This window comes from Nilaparvata lugens, chromosome 11 (genome assembly GCF_014356525.2).
Source record: "Nilaparvata lugens isolate BPH chromosome 11, ASM1435652v1, whole genome shotgun sequence".
Classification (NCBI taxonomy): domain Eukaryota; kingdom Metazoa; phylum Arthropoda; class Insecta; order Hemiptera; family Delphacidae; genus Nilaparvata; species Nilaparvata lugens.
The window spans coordinates 35,709,948-35,736,553 of NC_052514.1; the positions used below are offsets into that span (position 1 = coordinate 35,709,948).

Consider the following 26,606-nt stretch of genomic DNA (forward strand, 5'->3'; position numbering starts at 1 on the left):
TCATCCAGAAATGAACAATAATCAAACTTGAATGATGATTTAACACAACATAATTATGAGTCAGCAGAACAATATCATCCAGAAATGAACAATAATCAAACTTGAATGATGATTTAACACAACATAATCATGATTTAACAGAACAATATCATCCAGAAATGAACAATAATCAAACTTGAATGATGATTTAACACAACATAATTATGTGTCAACAGAACAATATCATCCAGAAATGAACAATAATCAAACTTGAATGATGATTTAACACAACATAATAAAGATTCAACAGAACATATCAACCAGAAAAGAACAATAATCGAACATGAATAACGATTTAACACAACATAATCATAATTCAACAGAACAATATCTACAGAAAAGAACAATAATCAACCATGAATCATGACTTGACACAACGTTTTGCAATCATCAAATATGGAATAATACAAAAATTGATTGGAAGGTTACACCCAGACATGACACAGCAAAACAAATATTAACATAATAATACTTTAGGGCAATTGAGAACAATGAATTCATTGATGCATAAATCATAGGCCTAATTCACACAAGAATTGATACATATGGACAAGTATAATACAATTTCTTTTTCCTCCACCTACTGTCTAAAGTACTCCCTGAAACCTCAAATCAAATCAAATAAAATTGTTTTTTATTTTGACAAAAAAAACACAACTCAGTGAAATAAAGATATAAACTTCTATACAGTTAGTTCCTGTCAAAATAAAAATACTACTTGCTAAATTATTTACAATTTGTATGCAAGTAGGAGGTCAGTGAAAAAAGTTTTTAATGCTACATTCACTCACACACACTCACACATCTTTCTCTTTCAAGTTGGTATGTGCAAAAAAGGTAAAATAAGTATTATAATAGAATGGGAATCAGATAATTACAGAAAAATAACTCTCAATAGTTTCAGACAGACATCCAGTAAGCCATTTTGATATTTGTTTTTTCAAAAGTATTTTGTTCTCAATATTTCTTATATAATCAGGTAGATAGTTGGAAAACTTTGGCCCCAAAAAGACAAAGGATTTCTGAAAAAAAGTGTTATACACTCTGTCTAGCTAAATTTTCAACTACTCTTCTAGTTCTGTATACATTATAATTCTCGAACATTTGCCGACTTCGATTGCCTGATAACATGTAAAAGGATGATAAGACTTTGAAAACATATTTATAGCGCAATGGCAAACAATCGAAAAATTGAAAGATAGGAAAAGAGTGTTCGATCCTGCTCACACCCTTCATACACCGTACTATGGCTTTTTGAAGCACAATTAGAGGTGCTAGATGGGTTTTGTAGGTGGATCCCCAGCAACTAATGCCATAACTTAATTTGGAATCCACCAGAGCAAAATAGAGTTGCCTGAGCACAGCTGAAGGAATGAATTTTCTAAGGTGGTAGAATATGGCGGAGATAATTTTTTAATTTACAAATGTGATGAGACCAAGAGAGTTTCTCATCCACTACCAGACCTAGATACCTGATGGAATCAGTTTGTGCCACAGTACCACAATCATAATTGATTTGACTACAAGAAATTGTATGAAATTTTAATGGGTGAAGGAGTTGCCAAGGAGTAGACAATGTGAATAATATATATTTGGTTTTAGAGAGGTTTAGGGCTAGGCCATTCTTATTGAACCAGGAAAGCATGCTATTCAGATCTTCTTGCATAATTTTATTTAGGTTTTGCACGTCTGTATTACAATAAGAGAAAGCAGTATCATCTGCAAAGGAAACTGGAATACCATTAAAATTACCTGAGAAAAGGTCATTTATACAAATGAGAAATAAAACTGGTCCGAGTACTGAACCCTGCGGGACCCCACAGTCCACTTCCAGGATCTCACTTTTGGCATCCCCCAGGGCAACATATTGCAGTCTTTTACTCAAATATGATCTGAACCAATTCTGAGGCACACCTCTTATACCAGCCCTAGATAGTTTGTCAAGCAGTAGCGAATACTAAACCTAATACTATAACCTAATACTAAAGTGTCACTTTTTCGCTCTCGGTAGTAAAAAACAGAAAAACTCCCTAGGGAGTAAAAGTGACTCCATTTAAATAACATGGGGACCATCTCTATTTTGAAACTTACATTGTAATAGGTTAGAAGGTCTAAGCTCAGATGAGAAAGCATAATAGAGGTGTCTGTCATTGAGTCAACTGAATTCAATACCACAACCAGAAATTTGATCAACTCATGAAATATATGTTTGTATGATAATTATTATATTATATGAAATTTGGGCTTCGAGGTGCACGAGATTGATATTTAGAATCTATGTGCAAAATTTGGAGATCTAAATCTAAATCATTCCCATTTTTCCGGTATGCAATCCACAAGTTGACATGTTTTGATGCGAACAAACACAACCCTACTCTCTCTTATTATATAGAAGATGATTATGGAATAAATACACAACTTTACGAATTCAAACACTCTCCATTGACAAATTCCATTATAATATTTAATCTCTCTCTCTCTCTCTCTCTCTCTCCTCTCTCTCTCTCTCTCTCTCTCTCTCTTATAATATTACATATTATGTAATAAGATTAATAGAAATAAATGAAATTATTTTGATTAAGAATTTTATTTATTTCCATCAATCTTATGTAATCTATTATTTTTGTAATTTTTTTCTTACTTTGTAAACGGTTGTGTGGCAGAGAGGACCTGGAGTCCTAACTCCGCCCTAATAAAGGCAAATAATCAATCAATCTCTCTCTCTCTCGTGTTTGCCATAGGTTTTGTCACACCTGGCAATGTAAGATATATTTGATAAATATCAAATATCTCTCTCTCCCTCCTGAGTATAATGACACTTCAATCACATTCCTAAAACCAATTATTCTTCAATATAACCTTCCTCTAGCGCGCCTCAAAACGTTCTCCCAGTATAGTCTCTACGCGGTCGTCACTCTCTCAGCTCACCAGTTCAAAAGTCCAATGTGGTGGCCTGAGTGATGACTCCGCTATTCTAAAAATTAATCCATTTGAGCGGGGTGTTTGAATTGTTACAGAAATACTGCTGCCATTATATAGTGAACCACACTATAGAGGCCGACACCACTGGATTTTGAATGATTTAGTTTTGAAAAAGTTATTTGAACTGACCAGAATTTGGAATAGGCACCATCGATTATTTCTACATTGTTAACCTTCCGGTAGTCGCGCCCTACTCAATCACACGAGCAGTCGGGTGTTGTATTTTTTACAAAATCCAATTTTCCAGACTGTGTTATGTACTCTGTTTACTGTCAAAACATATTAATTGATCGTATAATTACTTTCGCCATTTTCTTGGATTATTTTATGCCTATGAACATTTTAATGATTACCATTTCATAGCCCAATAAGGTACATCAAGCAAAGCCATCTATTCTGTGTTATTGGTTCGTTTACAGTCCCCGTATACAGTATTTCTTATGCAATGTCGCGACTAAATGGCACATAAAGACTGAACCATTGCTCGGTTGATACTGCAACTCAGTGGAGTGATGGGGGGAAAGTTTTGGAATGCATAGGTGACTCATTCACTGACACCACCCCATTCAATAGATTTGTGCAGCAAAAAAACTGACACTGTTGTACTTTTTACAACAGCGCGACTGCCGGAAGGTTGAAAAACTATCTGGCAACGTTGCGGAGCTAAAAAGGATGCGCTATCTACTTTGTCGAATGATAAAAAAAGAAGTCAAATACTGCCATTATAACGTATAGGAAGATGATACAAGGATAAAACGAAGATCACCTTAAAATGATACAGTATCATCACACATGAAACAGTATCATCACACATGATACAGTATCATCACACATGGTACGGTATCATCACACATGATACGGTATCATCACACATGATACAGTATCATCACACAAGATACAGTATCATCAGACATGATACAGTATCATCAGACATGATACAGTACCAACATAAATAAAAATACAAATCTCTTCACTTGAAAATGGCTTGAATGTCCGAAACATGTTGTGATAAAATAATTCAAAAAGGGTACTGAGATTTTTATTTCTATTTATATTACAAGTAGCCCTAAAAAAAAAAGAGAATAAAAAGTGCCAACATAATATGATACAGTATCATCAGAGCTTGATACATAACACACTAATTTGATACAAATCATCAAAGATGATACGAAGATGAAACAAACATGATACGAAGATGATAGACGAGGATAGCAACAGCAATGTTAATCAGATACTGCCATTATAACGTGGACCTCACTATAGAAAGAAGATACAAAGATGACACAAAGATGATAGACAAGGATAGCAACACCAATGTTAATCATATACTACCATTATAACGTGGACCTCACTATAGGAAGATGCTACAAGGATGATAGACGAGGATAGCAACAGCAATGTTAATCAGATACTGCCATTATAACGTGGACCTCACTATAGAAAGAAGATACAAAGATGATACGAAGATGAAACAAACATGATACGAAGATGAAAGACAAGGATAGCAACACCAATATTAATCAAATACTGCCATTATAACGTGGACCTCACTCTCACTATAGAAAGAAGATACAAAGATGATACGAAGATGAAAGACAATGATAGCAACACCAATGCTAATCAAATACTGCCATTATAACGTGGACCTCACTATAGGAAGAAGATACAAAGATGAAAGACAAGGATAGCAACACCAATGTTAATCAAATACTGCCATTATAACGTGGACCTCACTATAGGAAGAAGATACAAAGATGAAAGACAAGGATAGCAACACCAATGTTAATCAAATACTATCATTATAAGGTGGACCTCACAACACGAAGATGATTCAAAGATGATGAGAAGATGATTCAAGGATGATAGACAAGGATAGCAACACCAATGTTTATCAGATAATGCCATTATAACGTGGACCTCACTATAGAGGCTGACACAACTTAATTTTGAATGATTTAGTTTTGAACTAAGCTATAGAATAAAGAATTATTGTTCGAGTTAAGAATTAAGTTATTTGAACTGACCAGTATTCGGAATATGCACCATCGATGAGCTCTGTCGACTCACATAGCAGCTTGGTCAGTCCGACGGCTGCAATCTTCACTTCCACGGTTCCAGAAATTTTCTGCGCATCCGGAATTATCAGCCTTTCAACGATCATGCGAAACATTCTGTTCAAACATAATTTGAAGTAAATTAAAACAGAAACAAACTATAATATAATAATATTTGAGATTATATTTCTTTCAATTGTTTAATGTGTTAGTATTGTTGTATGTAAATATAATTTGATTGTATGGTATGAGATTTTGTGGTATTTCTCCATAATTGAAAGAATAAGACTTTGATATTGTCAATACCACTTTTATTTATTCGAAAATTAATCCATAATTCAGTACCAGGTTTCATGGTAAAACCTACCACTTGTTCAGCTGAAGATGTGGTAGGTTTTACCATGAAACCTGGTACTGAATTATGAATTAATTTTCGAATAAATAAAAGTGGTATTGACAATATCAAAGTCTTATTCTTTCAAGTATGTAAATATGTTTGAATAGCTTATGCTTGTAAACTACAGCAATAGAAAGTCAACTTTTTCTTTCTTGTATTGTGTCTATTGTTGTAATGACTCATCCTCTAAACACGGACTTGTTCCATATTAGAGGGAGTAATTTTCAGGGAATATATTGTAAAATGTACTTTCTGGAAATAAATTGAATTTGAATTTGAATAAAGAAAAGAATTGGCTTACACGCGTACATGATAGGGACTTCATTAATGACGCATCATCACGTCTCAACTACTCAACTGATTTACTTGAAATTTTGCATATAGATTCTTAATTTACTGTGGATGGTTACAGGCCTATTTTAAATTCTTCAAGATTTCAGTAGGTCAAGTTTTCAGTTTGTCAAGTTTTCAATTGGACCCTTGCGGAACACGGTAACCTGTTGGTCTTAAGCCTAGTTTATACGACGCCAATTGGCGAGACAGTTGTCTTTGGACAATTGTCATCACGTGGTTGCAGATTGTCGGATGCCAGGCCAGTTAAACGAGAAGATGTTTATACGCGGCCAACTATTGGCACGTCAGTTGACAGCTAAACATGTCCGAGTTCTCGTCATCTGTTGTGATTAAACAGCTGAGCTGGCAAAACCAAGACAGCGCTACTGTCCTACACCGTTCACACGGCGCCAATTGTCGCGACAACTGAGATTGCGAGTGGTGGGGGGCTCGCTGGGCCCAATTGACTGTCCATAGTCTACTCCCGGAGACAGTTGAATTTCGGGCCAATTGTCGGGACAGTTGGCAAGACAATAGGCCTGAAGTGTTTATACGAAGACAATAATTTCATGCCAGTCAGTTGCCTTATGACAATTGTCTCGCCAATTGGCATCGTATAAACTAGGCTTAAATTGGAGATATAGGACCAGTTGCATGAAAATTCAAATGAATGTACAGCTGTAAAATGGTGCCATTCAATGAATCTCATGAACAAATCAGTCGTCAATGTAGTGACATCGTTTAAAAGTGGTTATTTCTAGATGGGTTATCTTACAACTGACAATTGTTAGAAGAGAAGCGAAAGAGTAGAAGACTTCATCCAGTCTACTTCTTCTTTCTAACAGTTTTGTCAAACTGATGCCCGGTTGCAGAGTCGTTACATAAAATCAAACATAGCTATGTGAGACATAGTTTAAAATCACTGACATAAATGGTTGGTCGTTGCACAGTCGTTTGCCGAAGCCCATTTAGCTATATCTCGAATTAGCATCACACATAAGTCACACTGCAGCTCTATTCACTTTTTCCCGTACATGCTTCTATCCAACCAATGTCTTGGCATCGGGCAAAGTTTCAATCGACATCACTGTGAACAGACCTAAAAGACCTCACATAAAATTGATAAACAATATGGCGACTCTAGGCTTTTGGCGAGATTTCTCACCATATTTAGCGATTTGGAGGCTTTAAACAACTTTAAAAAATCATGTTTTTGAACTCAGGGGACCTTGAAACGTATAGAAAACTTGAATTTGAGGTACTTTAATTTTTTTGGAAAGCAATACTTTCCTTACCTATGGTAGTAGGGCAAGGAAAGTAAAAAACATAGGGAGAGAAAAATAATTTACTTATATACAGATGGTTATTTGTAAACATCTTTCAAAAAAACCTATCACAACCTCTAAAATGCATTTGGCGGGGGTGGATATTGGATTTAACAGCACGAGTTCGGGCCCATAACTTAACTGACCGGGAAGTGGATTTATGGCTTCGTAAATGAGTTAACTGCCTGTTTTTAACTTTATGTGACGACTCTGCAACCGGGCAAGAATGAATTCGATTCTAATTTACATCGGTGATCTAATGAGAATAGAAGAACAGTAGGCCTACTACACAGAGAATAGAAGTAATAGAATAAAACAGCGGTAGCGAACAAACGATTGTCTGATGACGCTAAAGCTGCGTTTACACCGGAGTTAATAACACAAGTATTTAACATCTTTGTTATCAACTGATGTTATTTACAAAAGTTAATAACATCATGTTGAGTTGAGTTTACACCGAAGTTGATAACATGAGTTATTAATGAAAAGTTGTCAACTTGACTGAATCGACAAAAAATTTCTTTTGAAAAAAGTTGATAACTCGTGTTTTCAACAGAAAATTCCTTGTTATTAACAAGATTTATGTTATCCATCGAGAGAGGGTAACTTTTGTTAATAACAGGTTACTATCTTCCCCGCAACCCCCGCGCCCAGCATCCCTACCCTACAACTACAGCTGTTCCCTAATAACTACAGCTGCAGACAAAACACGTGACAAAGTTATTAACTTTTGTTGATAACAAAACTAGCAGCCAAAAGAAAATGTTATTAAAAAAGTAAATTCGTATGGCTTTTGTTGGTGGGGAGTCCCTTGCGGGAAGGTCCCATCGCCTGAATATATAATTTAAGCCGTCAATGGGCCTTACGACTGTCATACTTCAGCCGGGACCGACAGTTTAACGTGCCCATCCGATAGCACGGGAGTGATCTGGTTAAAAAACTTTTGGTATTGAGAGGGTTTGAGCCCGGGATCTCTTTGCTGCTACGCAGGCACTCTATCCACTAGACCACGGATATTAACAATGTTATTAACTTATGTTGAAAACTTTTGTTTTAAACTCTGGTGTAAACGCATTATAATTTATTTACATTAGATCAGATGAAGATCATTATTTTAATGATTCAATATTCAAATTTGAATACAATTTTTTGCTTTTTATTCCGGCTGTTATATCATATAAATACTCTCGTTAAATGTCATTATATGGAAGTCAATTATATTGATAACAAGATGTTGTTAATAACAAGGAATTTTCTGTTAGAAACATGAGTTATTAACTTTTATCAAGAGAAATTTTTGACGATTCAGTCAAGTTAATAACTTTTTGTTAATAACTCGTGTTATTAACTCCGGTGTAAACGCAGCTTTAAGCTAGCTGGGTTTACACCAAAGTTATTAACATTATGTTAATAACTTAATCCTTATAGATTCTATTAGATTGAACGGAAGTTGACAAAGTTAAGTTGATAAGTTATGTTCAATCTAATGTAATCTATAAGGATTGAGTTATTAACATTTTGTTAATAACTTTGGTCTAATCGCAGCTTTAGGCTACAGAAGTTGTGCTTCAGTAAAGTGAGATGTGGTGAGAGATAATGCCAATAAATGCCACATAGAATGTGAATTGAAACAATAGCATTAAAAACTGTTCAATATTCAACTAGTTGGGTCTGCTCATGATTTAAAATAGGCTGCAAATAAAATAATGATCTAGATCGGTGCAGTGTTAGTAGACCCAAGTTGTGACGCACCAGACCATCAGGCTCCCTGAAAAATGAATAGTATAAGAATTTATCATTAATCTGGAGATTAAAAATCTGAGAACCCTTTTTCAAAACTTCTATTCACTACATGTTTTTGACATATTAATGTCATTTTCAAGTGATTGAATAAAATGAATTTAGCATAATGTTGAATTTGATTTCAATTAGTTAATATCATTCTATATGATAGCAAACAGGCCATGCCGCGCCGCCAAGTCGCACACCGGAGACGCCGTTTTTGCATATCGCACACTGGGAGCGCGCCGCGCCACCGCGTACCGGACACGACTCTCCGCCCGACCACTGCCTACTACCATAGGGAAACAATAGCATAAGTAGATATCCCATGGTATAGGGCGTTTATGTCGCAACTTTTACTATTATCTCAAGGTGATAGTCCACGTAGTTCTTTCCTGTGAAGCTTTATGACGCTGGTAGTCTCTGATATTGTGCCGTTCATACACTCTCACCCCAACAAAACAGTAAAAATCGAAAGTAATAGGCTTGAGATAACAGTTAAAGTTGCGACATAAACGCCCTACACCATGGGATATCTACTTACGCTATTGTTTCTCTATGTTAATATGTTCACATACTTTCATTATTCGACAATCTCATTATACCTACTTCTTAGTAGGCTATATAATTGTTGGAAAAGGAACAGAAAACCAGAGGTTTTCGGTGCACTTTGTAAAATTCTCCAGGGGCTAGGTCAACTTTTTGTATTTAAGCTGTCCAATACTCCAGAATAATTGCACAAACATTAGCGTGTTGGGAGTTTTTCAAGTACCTGGTGACTGGACTACGAGTTCAAAGCCACATTTCAACCAGTTTGAACGCCCATAGAAAGTTCAAAAATGTCAAACAAGGATACAAATATTATTAGAAATTTTCCCTCTTCACAACCATAACCTTAAAATCAAATTTTGACTGATAGTTTTCAAGTGAATGAATCAAAATTTGAGGGAGGAACAGTTTTGGGCTGTGCCCTCCGGTTGATCCTCCACCGAATTATTTTCAAAAATAATTGTGTATCATTGAGTCAATTGAAGAATTAAAAACTATAGTGAGGTCCACGTTATAATGACAGCGGAGAAAGATAGGAGAACGACGTTGCCGAACATCTGTCTTGTCAATGCCTTCTATAGACGGTAGCTGATACAGGTTTATTGATGTAATATTAACTGTTCATTCTCGTTTAAAATATTCAATTATATTTTATTAAGCAAGAAATTATATTTTTCAATAATTTCATAATGAATTTTCTCAATTAAGATGAAATATTTTGTTAATTAATTAATAATTCTACATTGTTATAAGACGATCTGGCAACAGAGCAAAGCGAGGAAGAGATAGTGCTATCCGCTTTGTTGAATGATAGACAAGGATAGCAATACCATTGCTGATCAAACACTGCCATTTCATTATAACGTGGACCTCACTATTAATAAGGCCCGCCGCAAAGTAGACCCACGCTAATCCACGAAAATCAAGCCACGCCGTGGGATATTTTGTGAACCATTGCCATAGAATTTTTCAATGTACCTAGAATACATATTGTATTCTAGGTACCTTGGAATCATTTATAATCAATCAGCTGACAAGTGCATTATTCATTGCATGTATTATTATCAATATCGGGGACCGAGCTTCGCTCTGGAGTACAAAAGCATGAAAAATTGAGATTAATTCACAGAAGAATGCAAATTTCCCTCACAAAGGCCCGGTTGCACAAAAGCCGGTTGAATTTTAAACCTGATTAATTTCACGTGAACCAAATCAGAGACCATTTCAAAAAGATGGATTTACTGGAATTAATCAGGATTGAAAATAACCTGGCTTTTTTGCAACCGGCACTAAGTACCTGATTGAATGATTACAAAAGTTCAACAGCTGAGTCATAATTTTGTCTCAGTCCCACACACACATGCACTCGCTCACTCACTTCCATCATCAACAGACGACGAAATCGCCACCTGTTTTACCAAGGATGAATAAATCCTTTCAGTGTCCTTCAGCGAGTTTTCTCAGGGATGAGACCTAGTGCAATCGAATTTTTATATTATAAGCCTACTATGTTCTGAATTTCGTGAAAAACGTTAGAGCCGTTTTCGAGATCCGGTGAAATACAAACATCTAAATATATAAACAGAAATTGCTCAAAATTGCTCATTCAAACATTTAAACATTAAGAGAAATGCCAGACCGTCGACTTGAATCTTAGACCTCACTTCGCTCGGTCAATTATAAGCCTACTATGTTCTGAATTTCGTGAGAATCGTTAGAGCCGTTTTCGAGATCCGGTGAAGTACAAACATCTAAATATGTAAACAGAAATTGCTAGTTTGATAGAATAGGATTACACAGATGTCTGGAAAAGCCTAGCAATGGTTTACAAAACATCCCACGGCGCAGGTTGCTTTTCGTGGATTAAAAATTAGGAATTGAAAGCTGGATACATACAGATAAGCAGCGTAACAGAGCCGATGGCGTCGTAATATTTTATAATAGTCGATTGTCAGTCACCTCTCATCAGATGTCTATTGGTGATGTTCATGGTCTCAAGCTAGACTTCATACTTAATAATAAAATCTTCAATCTACTGGCTTTCTATCGCACGTTTGATAGCAATATTCAGCTGTTTCTTCAATCTTTAGAACAAATTATAAATTCAATAAATAAAGATGTGAATATCATATGGACCGGCGATATTAATTTGGATCTTTTAGGAGATGCTTCACCTGAGACTGATACTTACCTCAATACTCTTCTGGGTGCTGGCCTTACTCAATGCATAGATAGGCCAACAAGGGTGTCAAATATGTCAAGTACTTGCCTAGATCACTTCTTTCTTAGGTATGATAACATTTGTGATGTAAAATCGGCTACACTACACACAAATATAACTGATCACTTCAGTATTGGCTTAACCATATCCTTCCCAACTGATAGATCTGAATTGATATCAAACTACCCAGCCCAGGATTATGTTGATCGTGCTTTGCTCTACCAGAACCTTCGACAGACAAACTGGGACAGCATTATTAATTGTAATAGCATCAATGATTGCTCAACTGACTTCTGTCAGAAATTTTCAGAGTCATTAGCAAATTCAAAAAAGCCCCGGAGACAACATTCATCGAGAATGAAAAAACTAAAACCATGGATTACATGTGATCTGATTAAATTAATCCGTAAAAGAGACAAGATCAGCAAGAAAGTCAAACGACAACCCTGGAACAATGAGTTGAAAGCCTTCTATCAGAATTTTAAGCAAAATGTAACAAATATGTTAAAATCTACAAAACGCTCTTACTTTAGAATTAAACTTAATCAATATCAGAATAACCCAAAGATGTTTTGGCGAACTATTAATGAATTAGCTGGCAGATTAAATGTAAAGCAGTGTTTTCCTATAAATAAGTTTCTGCCAACTGTCAATAACATAACTCCTGCTGTTTGTGAAGAGGTAGCAAATGATTTTAACATATTCTTCTCTGCCGTTGGACAGAATTTAGCTAACTCAATTGACTCAGGTGGTGCACTGGTCGTGGATGACATGGAATTTGCCTTGAATACTAGGTTCACCCTACATACTGTGTCTGAAATGGACATCATCAGGCATGTGAATGCCTTGCGTGGTGGGTCTGCTCCAGGCATGGATGGCATTTCTGCCTCCTTCTTGAAGGAAAACCTGTTCCTTTTCATTGAGCCTTTCCTTCACCTGGTCAATCTGAGTCTGGGGTCTGGAGTCTTTCCTGATATTTTCAAAATTGCCAAAGTTATTCCCTTGTATAAGTCTGGATCTTTCTCTGATAAAAACAATTATCGACCAATTTCTCTCCTGAGTGTATTCTCAAAGGTTTTAGAGAGAATTGTGAAGGAGCAGCTTACTCGTTACATAACTTCCAATAACATTTTGGCAGATTGCCAATATGGGTTTAGGAGAGATAAAACAATCTCTGATGTAATGTTTGATGTTAATAGACATTTGCATCATTCACTAACTGGAAAAGTACGACCAATTTTGATTTTCCTGGACCTCAAGAAGGCTTTTGACAGTATTGACCGAGGGAATCTTCTAAGAAAACTGTCAGCAATTGGTATCACAGGAAATGCTCTCTCATGGTTTACTAGTTATTTGTCAGATAGGAAGCAGTGCGTTTCAATTAATGGAGTAAATGGGCTTGAGGCTCCTGTTGATTTTGGGGTCATTCAAGGAAGTACACTAGGGCCCTTATTCTTCCTTATCTACATTAATAATATTTCCAAATTGAAGCTCAATGGAAGACTTTTTCTGTTTGCTGATGATACCTTAATCATTACTGAGGGTAAGACTTGGGAGGAGGCTCATGAGAGGGCAGAGGCGGACCTGAGATCCATTAAAAAATGGCTGGACCAGAATACCCTGTCACTCAACGTATCAAAGACAAAATACATGCCTGATATTTTTAGAATCTATGTGCGAAATTTGAAGATCTGTACCATTCCCATTTTACGGTATGCAATCCACAAGTTGACATGTTTTGATGCGAACAAACACAACCCCACTCTCTCTTATTACTTACTTTACTTTATGTGGCTCTACAGTCCTGGGTGGACTTTGGCCTCCTCTACATAGTGCCTCCAAACTTCTTTCTCCTGGGCTCTTCGTCGCCAGTCTGCCACTCCTAGCACCCGAAGATCGTCCAGGACGTCATTCAGCCATCTCCTCCTTGGTCTTCCTCTTCTCCTTGTCCCCATCATCATCTCATCCATCATCTTCAATGGGACTCTCTCTTCACCCATCCTTGCCACATGACCCAGCCAGTCTATACGTTTTGCCTTTATGGACCGTACAATGTTGTGAAATTTGAAGATCTGAACCATTCCCATTTTCCGGTATGCAATCCACAAGTTGACATGTTTTGATGCGAACAAACACAACCCCACTCTCTCTTATTATATAGATAAATTGTGTTGTTAACATACACTTACTTAACAGTATTCCCGATTTTCTTGTTTGTCGGACGCGCTTCGTGACACTGAACCACATCCTCGACAAACAAGAATACCTGAGTACCTACTGTTGTAAAGGTGTATGTTAACAACACATTTTATTATAAATAATAATTTGAACAATTCGAATAGGATGAAGACAAAAGAAGAAATAGAATATTATTAGATACAACTAAGAGAATGGATGAAAAAATGTATGTTACCTTGGACATTGTTCAATGAGACACTGCATCAAATAGAAGCCTTCGTGATCATTGGCTCTAGAAGCGATTAGTTTTTGAAACACTCCCAGTAGTCCACTCTGTAGAACAGAAATTGTGTAAGTATCAATCTACAAGACTAAGATAATTGATAATAAGATAAGACTACGACAAACACTATTCCAGTTATGAACTATGAAGTTGTACACAAACGACAGGTTTGTACACAATTTATAAAAAGCTGTACACAAGCGTTCGCCGTATATAATTCAACAGGTTACATACACCTTAACTAAAGCGAGTCGAACTGATAACATCTAACGTTGGAAGTAGCAAGTACTATCTCTTGAAAGTATAGGTAAGAATACCTTTAATTGCCAATTTAATTAAAATTGGTCAATTAGTTAAGTTTTAGAATTAGAATTAGTTTTAAATGCCAATTTAATCGGAAGACATTCTGAGTGTTGTGACGATAAAACTGTTCATTTAAGATTTGAAACAATATCTGATAGCAGGAACTTCTGATATGAAGTTTTGGAATACATAGAAGAACATACATTCCAGCATTCAAGATGGTTTCGTGAGGTTTTCACGATATGATCCCAGTTTACTTCACTCAAAAAAGTATTATCCACCCATGATACCAATCTTATAATGATGAGCACTAAATAATCAAATTAAGTGGAATAACAAATACAGAGCAGTTGCAGATAATTATTCATCTGAAAATAGAAAGGTTTCAGTAGAAATTTCAAAGACGAGTATTGCAGTGTAATCTTTTCCAAAAAATAAAACGATATCCATTCGATTTTAATATATATGTTTATGCTTTTTTCAATCCCGGTTCAGTTAATAATAAAATACACAAATAACAACAAATACAAAATAATAAATACATAAAACATAGCCTACATATAGAGTTGCAATGTTCAACATGTCTCGTCAGAGATTTTTGATTTTAATACTTAGGCTAAGCGCACACCAGTTAGTCAAGACAAGACAAGACACGTTTAGTCACAATACTTCACATAGTTGCTTATGACGCAACTCACACTGATTAGTCATTGCAATTAGAAATATCTTCATAAGCAACTATGTGAAGTATTGTGACTGAACGTGTCTGATCATGTCTTGTCTTGACTAACTGGTGTGTGCCCAGCCTTAAATTCAAGTGAACTGACCAGCGGAAAGACATCTGGTTGGGTGATGACTTGACTAATTAATTTGATTTTACTCAAATATTGTTTGAATTAGAGTGCACTGACCAGCGGAAAGACATCTGGTTGTGTGATGACTTGACTAATTAATTTGATTTATACTAAATTATGGTTATGGTTTGAATTAGAGTGCACTAACCAGTGGGAAGACAGTGTCCATCTGATTGGGGGACGCTTTGCGCACAAATGCGAGCAGCAGACGCACTAGCGGGCGCACATTTCCCGGTCTGTCCCACAGCAGAGGGGACAGCAGACACGGATAGAGAGCGGTATACACTTCCGGTACACCTGACTCGTTGTGAAGTTCCAATAGCAGTGATAACATCTGAAAATAAATAAATATTTGTAATTAATCTGTTACTAGCAGGTAACCCGTGCTCTGCAAGGTTCTAATTACAAAACTGTCAAACTGAAAACTTTACCTACTGAAATCTTGAAGAATTTAAAATAGGCAGCCTCGGTAAATCAAGAATCTATATGCAACATTTCAAGTTAATCAGTTAAGTAGTTCAGACTCTATGATGCGTCATTCGTGAATTTCCTATCCCGTACGTGTGTAAGCCAATTCTTACCTTCATTATACTAGTAGTTCTGTGAGCAGTAGACCTCACGCAGTATTCTCATCCACAAGTACCTGATGTCAACTGTTTTAAATGTTAACAAAATCAGTTCACGTTTGAATTTGTATTCCATAATTTATTAATATTTATGTTAATTTAAACAATGAATAGAATATATTTCTATTCCAGAATTTATATAATATTCATCCAGTTCCGTGATAATCTTTCCATCTAATGAAAATTAATTTTTTTCAATCAAATATATTATAATTTCTTCAGCATTATTTAGTTCATTTGATTATTTTTAATCACCTATTAAATTTTTTTTTTCGAATGTGAGAATATTGATACTGATGGACACCCATAATTATACCATGACTGCAAAACAAAATATTGAAACCAAAGACCTTAAAGCTGCGATTAGACAAAATTTATTAACAAAATGTTGATAAATCAATGCTTTCAGGCTAACGTTCGACAGTCGAGCTCCCCGTTACAAGTCAGTTTTCGTGGGTTTTTAGTGGAATCTTGTGATAAATTTTGGCATACGTGTTTAGTAGTGTGCGAGGCAAAACATACTTCAGTATCAGCTTTTGAAGTTTATTGTGAGGTTTTTAAATTGAGAAAAGTAGTTTCTAACCACTGGTTGAGTTGCTGTGATGTCACCACCAAATCAGTATCAGCTTTTGAAGTTTATTGTGAGGTTTTTAAATTGAGAAAAGTAGTTTCTAACCACTGGTTGAGTTGCTGTGATGTCACCACCAAAAACTCGTGCTGTATCTGGCTCAGAAGATAACGACTCCACCGTTCAATCACCAGCTGGGCAGCAGCAGCAGCGTAAGCAGAGCCAGCAGCAGCGTAAGCAAGGTCAACTGAAGCAGCAAAACAAACAACAACAGAAAGCGATCGGCAGCCGGCCGTCATCCTGCTCATCGTTGACTGAAACTGACAGCGTCTTTTCCGTTGCCATGGAGACGCAGGGTCGCATGGCGCAGACGCTGGAAGAGCTTCTACTGAGCGATGACTTTCTTAACCGGTTGGCTGCGAGACTCGAAGACCGCCTGCGTGATAGTCTGTGTGCGTCGGTCGGTGCTGCTTTAGAGGATAGGCTGAAGGCAGCTGAAACAAGGATTGACGAGCTCTCGCGCGATATAGAATCGCTCAACACCCAGGTGGCGCAGCTGCAGCGCGGCTTCGAAAATCGAATGGATAACATCGAACAATACCAGAGAAGGAATAATATAAGAATATCTGGTATACCCGAAATCGAGAATGAACATTTAACGAGATCTACAGTCGTGTCCCTTCTAAATGAAAAACTTTCACTGAGTCTGGTGGAGGCAGATATCGACCGGTGTCACCGTGTGGGTCGAGCGTCGCACGCACCCAGAGCGGACGGTTCGCGGCCACGACCACGCCAGGTTATCGTTAAAGTTGTCAGCTATCAGAGTCGTGAACTAATCATGAAAAGCCGGCGTAAACTCAAGAACACTGGCATTGCTATTCACGAGGACTTAACTAAGATGCGACGCCAGTTTCTAAAGAAAATGGGTGAGAGAGTGGGATGGAAGCAGGTCTGGTCCAGTGATGGTCGCATCTTTTGGAATCAGGACGGTCAAATTCACTCTCAATCTTTCGATGATCCTGTTGCTGATTTTTGAAAAAGTACAAGCAGTTATTTTGTAAATGAGAGTTGATTATATTTACATAATTCTATCTTTCACACATCTATCTGATGAATTTAATTTTTCAATTCAAAATTTTGATGGCTCTTTTCAAATATATATATATACAGATATTGCTTTTGTTAATTTTAATTCAGGAATGGATAAAATCGTATTACTAATGGTAACTTACACCTCAATTTGGATATAGCATAATCTTAAATTCTCATTTTACTGTATTTGTTGAATATTATTTTTAATTCTCTTTTTGTTCGATTCTCGTCTGTATAGTGCATTTTGGAGATATTACTTCTTTTATAATATATTTCTGTGTATTTTAATTCAGTAATGGATAGATTCTTATTGCTAATGGTGATTTACGCCTCAATTTGGATAATACATCATTTCAAATTCTCATTTTATCTATTGAATATTAATTTTAATTCTCAATTTAACGAATTATTCGAGTTGAATAGATCTGAATTCAATGAGTGAACTTTTATTATTGTTTTTTCTCTGATTTATATTGTGATTACTGTAACGAGTATAGGCCCACTACTTGAATCTTATCAGTTGCTTTATAAGCTTACAAGTATTGCCCTCATAACAACTTACTATTAATACTGAGGAAAATACTGTACTATAACTACCTGTTTAGTCGAGTTATTTTTTTTTCAGCTTCTTTTATTCCCTTCAAGTACAATCAAATATCCGATTTATTGGGGAGCTCCATCTTGCGTTGGATCTGTATTTACATGTTTTTTGGTATAATTCTATTGCTGTGTTCCACAAGTTGGGATTTTCTTTTTCTTTTTTTTCTGCAGCATCAATATAGAACATTACTTAAGGTGTTACTATAAACCTCTTTAAACAGTTTTATAGATTCATTAAAAAATCAAAAAATCCTTCCTGCCACTTCCATAATGGATGAGGAGGTTGATATTCTATACAACCACTATCAAAATCTTTCCTGTTTGGAGTTGTCTGATTTTCTTGATTTTAAAACTTTTTTCTCAGCCGGGAGTGGTGAGGACAAGCTTACACTACTACATACCAATATTAGAAGTTTGTCCAGAAACTTCGATGAGCTTCTGATTTACTTGAATGAATTGCCCAAAGTAGATGTGATAGTGTTGTCTGAGTGCTGGCTGAGGTGTGGTGAGGTCATGCCGTCGATTGAGGGTTATGAGGTGGTACATACAGATAAGCAGCGTAACAGAGCCGATGGCGTCGTAATATTTTATAATAGTCGATTGTCAGTCACCTCTCATCAGATGTCTATTGGTGATGTTCATGGTCTCAAGCTAGACTTCATACTTAATAATAAAATCTTCAATCTACTGGCTTTCTATCGCACGTTTGATAGCAATATTCAGCTGTTTCTTCAATCTTTAGAACAAATTATAAATTCAATAAATAAAGATGTGAATATCATATGGACCGGCGATATTAATTTGGATCTTTTAGGAGATGCTTCACCTGAAACTGATACTTACCTCAATACTCTTCTGGGTGCTGGCCTTACTCAATGCATAGATAGGCCAACAAGGGTGTCAAATATGTCAAGTACTTGCCTAGATCACTTCTTTCTTAGGTATGATAACATTTGTGATGTAAAATCGGCTACACTACACACAAATATAACTGATCACTTCAGTATTGGCTTAACCATATCCTTCCCAACTGATAGATCTGAATTGATATCAAACTACCCAGCCCAGGATTATGTTGATCGTGCTTTGCTCTACCAGAACCTTCGACAGACAAACTGGGACAGCATTATTAATTGTAATAGCATCAATGATTGCTCAACTGACTTCTGTCAGAAATTTTCAGAGTCATTAGCAAATTCAAAAAAGCCCCGGAGACAACATTCATCGAGAATGAAAAAACTAAAACCATGGATTACATGTGATCTGATTAAATTAATCCGTAAAAGAGACAAGATCAGCAAGAAAGTCAAACGACAACCCTGGAACAATGAGTTGAAAGCCTTCTATCAGAATTTTAAGCAAAATGTAACAAATATGTTAAAATCTACAAAACGCTCCTACTTTAGAATTAAACTTAATCAATATCAGAATAACCCAAAGATGTTTTGGCGAACTATTAATGAATTAGCTGGCAGATTAAATGTAAAGCAGTGTTTTCCTATAAATAAGTTTCTGCCAACTGTCAATAACATAACTCCTGCTGTTTGTGAAGAGGTAGCAAATGATTTTAACATATTCTTCTCTGCCGTTGGACAGAATTTAGCTAACTCAATTGACTCAGGTGGTGCACTGGTCGTGGATGACATGGAATTTGCCTTGAATACTAGGTTCACCCTACATACTGTGTCTGAAATGGACATCATCAGGCATGTGAATGCCTTGCGTGGTGGGTCTGCTCCAGGCATGGATGGCATTTCTGCCTCCTTCTTGAAGGAAAACCTGTTCCTTTTCATTGAGCCTTTCCTTCACCTGGTCAATCTGAGTCTGGGGTCTGGAGTCTTTCCTGATATTTTCAAAATTGCCAAAGTTATTCCCTTGTATAAGTCTGGATCTTTCTCTGATAAAAACAATTATCGACCAATTTCTCTCCTGAGTGTATTCTCAAAGGTTTTAGAGAGAATTGTGAAGGAGCAGCTTACTCGTTACATAACTTCCAATAACATTTTGGCAGATTGCCAATATGGGTTTAGGAGAGATAAAACAATCTCTGATGTAATGTTTGATGTTAATAGACATTTGCATCATTCACTAACTGGAAAAGTACGACCAATTTTGATTTTCCTGGACCTCAAGAAGGCTTTTGACAGTATTGACCGAGGGAATCTTCTAAGAAAACTGTCAGCAATTGGTATCACAGGAAATGCTCTCTCATGGTTTACTAGTTATTTGTCAGATAGGAAGCAGTGCGTTTCAATTAATGGAGTAAATGGGCTTGAGGCTCCTGTTGATTTTGGGGTCATTCAAGGAAGTACACTAGGGCCCTTATTCTTCCTTATCTACATTAATAATATTTCCAAATTGAAGCTCAATGGAAGACTTTTTCTGTTTGCTGATGATACCTTAATCATTACTGAGGGTAAGACTTGGGAGGAGGCTCATGAGAGGGCAGAGGCGGACCTGAGATCCATTAAAAAATGGCTGGACCAGAATACCCTGTCACTCAACGTATCAAAGACAAAATACATGCCTGTTAGTCTTACTAGTCAATCCGATTTTGATCTGGATCCCTTGCACATACATAATTGTGGAAATGGCATCGTTGGTTGCCATGATTGTGATACAATAGAAAGGGTCTCTAATTACAAGTATTTAGGGGTAATTTTTGATTCACGTGTAAAGTGGTCAGATCATATAAATTTTTTAATATTGAAATTGAGGAAATATATATATGCATTCAGGTGTCTTAGTGATATTTTGAATATTAATGAAATCAGGCAAATGTACCATGCTTTTGTCCAATCTCTGTTGTCTTATGGTATACTGGCCTGGGGTGCTGCCTACCGTCTGCATATTAACAGATTGGAGATTCTTCAAAAATCAATTCTTAAAGCAGGATTAAAAAAGAACAGACGATTTCCTACACATTTATTATTCCAAGAATCCAGAGTATTGTCACTGAGAAAGATTTTTATTAAAGATTTATTAGTTCACATCTACAACAACTCCAACACAATATTTACACAAACCGACCATTCTCATAACACAAGATATGCATCAGCTGTGGGCATCAACACAATTCAACAGGCATTAACCTTTTCCACAACGAATTGCTTTTATATTTCACATGTATTATTCAGGAACTTCCGTCTTTCTAACCAAGGTCAATTGTTGAATTCGGATTCAGCATCTATCTTCAAGAGACGTGTGAAGACATGGTTGTTTAACATCACTGATGAAGACGCGGGCTTGCTGATTGGTGGAATTGGCGGTGCACGCGTCTAGTTCTGCCTGAATGGACATGTCCATGGGGAAGTTAACCTTTACATTTGCTGTATCGGCCTGGCAGGTTATTCAAACTATATTGATTGATTGATGAATTCTAATCCCTTGTACTAAACTATTTTGCATTCCAAGACTGTGAGTTTGTCCTTACCACTTCTCGGTTGTGTACAATTCTCCACCCCCCTTCTTGCATGTGGAGCATAACTTTTTGATAATATTTAACTCTCAAAGTACCTAATTACTGAACATCCTATATTATAATATTTTTGTACTAATTACCCGAGCTTACGCACAGGCCTATGTTGCCTATGTAAGCTCTTACATCCATCTGTAGGCTACAGGGAAATATATATATGTGTAATAATTATTATTAATAAAGTTTGTAGTAAATTAATTAGTGTAATTGAATTCTGTAGAAATTAGCAAATTATTTTTGTGAAAAATCTGTAGTTTTTGATTCACATTGATTATGATGAAATGTATTTATAAGTGATTACAATTTACCGTATGTTATGTAAATTTGTATCAGATGGATGAATAAACTTGATTTGACTTTGACTTTGCTATGGAAGTATAAATTAAGAAAGAATAAATGATTTAATTATGATTATTATACCCTCCTGTTCATACATGACCGACGCGGCGGGTGTCGACTTGCAAACTATGCGAATCGACAGCACCAGTGTCTCGAACAGGTAGTGGTTGAAGTGCGGTTTGCTCGGATTCCGTGACACTGCCTTCAACATTTCGGTCAGTTTGGGAAGCAATTCGCCCAGCAGAGGGATCACCGCCTCCTGGAGCACGGTGAACGAGCGCATTATCGCTGCAAAATTAAGAGAAAAGTGAGGTTAGAATTCAATTGTTGCTGCAGTAGGGGTAAAGTGAGAGTTCTGGAGAAAAGCTGAAGAAAAGCTGGAGAAAAGCTGGCTCAAAGCTGCCCCAAAGCTGGCTCAAATCTGCCCCAAATCTGATTCTTGGTTCTAACCTTGCCCAATCCAATGTAATCTGATCTAACCTAACCTAGCCACACCCCTACTCTCACAATAAACCTCAAATGAAGATTTCCCACTTTTTTGGAAAAAAACTAGATCCAGCTTTTTTTATTTCTCGAATAACTAAGAAACCGTTAATTTTACAAAAAAATTACAAGAGTAACTTTTTCCAGTAAATCTAATAACGGATCCATTGACACCCCATTTGTCAAGATTGAACAAAAAATAAGGATCTCATGGGAAAACTAGATCCAGCTTTTTTTTTATTTCTTGAATAACTAAGAAACCGTTAATTTTACAAAAAATCTACAAGAATAACTTTTTCCAGTAAATCTAATAACAAATCCATTGACACCCCATTTGTCAAGATTGAACAAAAAATAAGGATCTCATGGGAAAACTAGATCCAATAACTAAGAAACCGTTAATTTTACAAAAAAATTACAAGAATAACTTTTTCCAGTAAATCCATTTGTCAAGATTGAACAGAAAATAAGGAAAAATTAGATCCAATTTCTTGAATAACTAAGAATAATTTTTTTCAGTAAATCCATTATTTGTCAAGGGATCCTAACTCTGAAACTGAGCAACAAGCATTTTTATGTTGAGACCCTTTCTTAAGCAAACCTCAGCACTAAACCCCCCCCCCCACAGGGGGGGTTGGGGGGCTTGACCCTCTGCCTTTAACCAGCTAAGCTTGAACTACTTGAAAACTCACCTCAGGTTGTATTAAACATTTATTATAAAAATAGATCATGAGTGTTGATAAATTTGGTCGATATTTGTATGATAAAGATAATATAGTGATATTAATGTTGATATCAAAATTTGATTCAGAATTTTTTCCATTTTTTACAATGTATACCATTAGCTGCAACTTTCATACCAACATCAATCTCAATAATGAAAAAGAATGGAAGTATATGACTGATCCAAACTTAATCCAACAATTCTCACTTTCTTCTGTAATCTCTTTTAAAGAATGGTATGAAAAAATGTAATAAATATAGGTGAAAAATCTTAGGTTTAGGTGAGTACACCCAGAAAGAAATTGTAGATGTAGGTGAGTACACCCAGAAAAAAATCAATGGATTATTTTTTGTTCAATCTTGACAAATGGGGTGTCAATGGATTTGTTATTAGATTTACTGGAAAAAGTTACTCTTGTAATTTTTTTTGTAAAATTAACGGTTTCTTAGTTATTCAAGAAATAAAAAAAGCTGGATCTAGTTTTTTTTCAAAAAAGTGGGAAATCTTCATTTGAGGTTTATTGTGAGATTAGGGGTATGGCTAGGTTAGGTTAGATCAGATTACATTGGATTGGACAAGGTTAGAACCAAGAATCAGATTTGGGGCAGATTTGAGCCAGCTTTTCTCCAGCTTTTCTTCAGCTTTTCTCCAGAACTCTCACTTTACCCCTACTTGCTGCTGCAAAATTTACAGAGAAGTGATGAGGTTAGAATTCAATTGTTGCTGCTGCAAAATTTACAGAGAAGTGATGAGGTTAGATTCAAATTTATTTCACACATCCATCGAAATAAATGGAGAAATTATAGTTTGTAGGGATGACGGCCACTTAGATCACGGTAAACATTATCGCTGCAAAATTAACAGAGAAGTGAGGTTAGAATTCAATTCTGACAGCAAAATAACAGAGAAGTGATGAGTTTAGAATTCAATTATATAGAATTTATTTGCTAAAATGATAAAACCAAAATCAAGCAACTAGTGGACACCTAAACTTGTACAGAAGAAGACATAGCAGAGAATGCAAAAGGATAGAGAAGGAAGAAATAGGGAAGTTGACGATGATTGAGTTGAATTCTAACTGCAGTAAATGGTGATATCCATAGTTACCCCATAAGAAGCGGTCTAAATTTTAGAATTGAGAGCAATCAATATTCAAGCTCTCAGAAAAATTGAAAATACATGTCGGTGAAGCTATTCAATGAACTTGATGTGGACGTTCGAACAATGAAAGTTCCACAACAAGACTCACTTGAGGGATTTGCTTCTGGAAAGGTGCCTGTATTCTATGAGAGAGTTTTTTGTTGAAGAAAATATTCAGAAAGAAAAGAAATCCAAGGTTGGCCACTCACGACAGGACTAGTGTTGCAAACCATGTGTCTTAATTTATTGGGAACAGGCTATTCATGGAATAAAATTATTGACTCAACTAAACTTCAAACCTAAATCCATTAAAAGCAACCTGCACACAGGGACAATAGTAGCTGCGGCGGAAACACGGAATTGTACATAAAATTTCCAATTCCGCGTTCCCATGACAGCTAGTGGAAGCTTCTATTGTTCATGTGTAAACGGACTTCGAATGACTTCGAACGATTCACGCGAAAGGCTTCGAACGAGAAACAGCTGTTTGACAGCAGCTTCTAAAATAAAATAAACACCAATAATATTTAATATTATTTAATTTATATTGATAGTTCAAAATCGAAGTATTAATTATTGAAACAACTTGTAATATTTTGTCACTCCATTTTTTAGTTTATTTCTGGGGGAAATAGAATAAAAAATGTACTGTTTTTTTAACCACTGGAAAATTACAAATTATAATGATTGGAAAATTCAACCTGAAATAGAGCAGTGAAGAAACCATAAACAGCAAAAAAACGAAGATACAAAAACCTGACTTCCCAAAATTTTGTTTGGAGCGTTTCGCCGATCACACGACTCGTCTGTCGAGCGAATGTGTTCACAGATGTTCAACAAACTTGTCATGTCATTAGTGGACGGTCTTGTATTTCTTTTCTTTCTAATTTTTGTTTTGTATTTTCTTTGACATTTCTCTCTCCACTTTTTTCTATTCGACTTAATAATCGTCTACATTCGTACTTCTTCGTTCTATGACTGTCATTTTTCAACCTTTGCAACGTCTTCTTCTTGAGTGGCCGGCCTATGACTGAGTAACGGGAGAACAATAGCATTGAACATTTGCTGTGAATGAGAACTGATTTTATTTGAAGGTACCCTTCATGAGTGACATACTCGTTCTGTGAATAAGAACTGAATTTTGTGAATGAGAACTGATTCAATTTGAACGTACCTTTCATGACTTACTCGTTCTATGAATGAGAACTGAATTTTATGAATGAGAGCTGAATTTTGTGAATGGAAACTGATTTGCTTTGAACGTACCTTTCATGACATACTCGTTCTCGATGCCACTGCCTTCTAGAGTGCTGAACAGTCCCTGGAGCAGGTCGGTGGCCAACGGGCCGAGCAGAGCGGCACTAACCACAGCCTCCCCGTTCCCTGGATCCCTCAGCACCAGTGCCTTCTCAATTGTGGCCGCCGCGTATGTGTGCACCACCTGTCAACACAACACACTCACAAATGATTTGATCGTTTCAAAACTGGGATGAAATGGAGTTATTTCATAATAATATAAAATCACAATAACATTCATTTGTTAATGATAATATGGTACTTATATGTGAGCACAACACTTTCACAAATAATTCAATAGTTTCAAAACTGATATTATAGTGGAGTTGTTCCATAATGAAATAAAAGCACAATAAAATTTGTAGAATACAATATTGTTGATGATATGGAACTTCTTTGTAATTATTTATCAAGAGTTTAATCACGGATTGGAATTGACCATCCCAGCTAGTAGAAGCTACTACTGTCCCTGTCTGCAGGGAGCCTAGTGCCTATAGCGAGGTCCACGTTATAATGGACTTTATAAATTAATTATTACATCAGATATATTACATCAGCTTTCCGAACGCAGTGGCAAGGCAATGCTGTTCTCCTATCTTTCTCCTCTGTTCATTATAACGTGGACCTTACGAGTGTAGCGGAGCTAGAAAAGGATAGCGCTATCTGCTTTGTCGAATGATAGACATCAAGTAACACTAATATTGATCGAATACTCCATCATGACGATTGCAACAGGTTCATATGGCCGGGCACGGCCGTCTCCGGCCGATCAATTTTTCGATCCGAATTGAATGCGATTTTCCGGCTCTATCCGGCCGAACTGAGACAACAAAGTGTTCCTAACCTAAAATTGTTTCACAGTCTTCTTTGTTTTTGTTTTTTGAAGTTGATCTGTTTTATAAAGTTGTAACTATGGACAACTTTTTTGTGAGTTCAGCTTGAGAGGAAAAAGTAGAGTGA

At 36.2% G+C, this 26,606-nt stretch overlaps 1 protein-coding gene across 1 annotated transcript in view; it reads right to left on the bottom strand.

Moving 5' to 3' along the window:
- The window catches only part of LOC111054938 (exportin-2), a 92,971-nt gene that overhangs the window by 33,633 nt on the left and 32,732 nt on the right, over positions 1-26,606 (bottom strand). Inside the window, 7 exon segments of the mRNA XM_039437290.1 lie at positions 5,046-5,233; positions 14,095-14,193; positions 15,449-15,634; positions 16,774-16,988; positions 19,869-20,029; positions 22,099-22,291; positions 25,617-25,791. Of these exon segments, the coding sequence (XP_039293224.1) occupies positions 5,046-5,233; positions 14,095-14,193; positions 15,449-15,634; positions 16,774-16,988; positions 19,869-20,029; positions 22,099-22,291; positions 25,617-25,791 (1,217 nt within the window).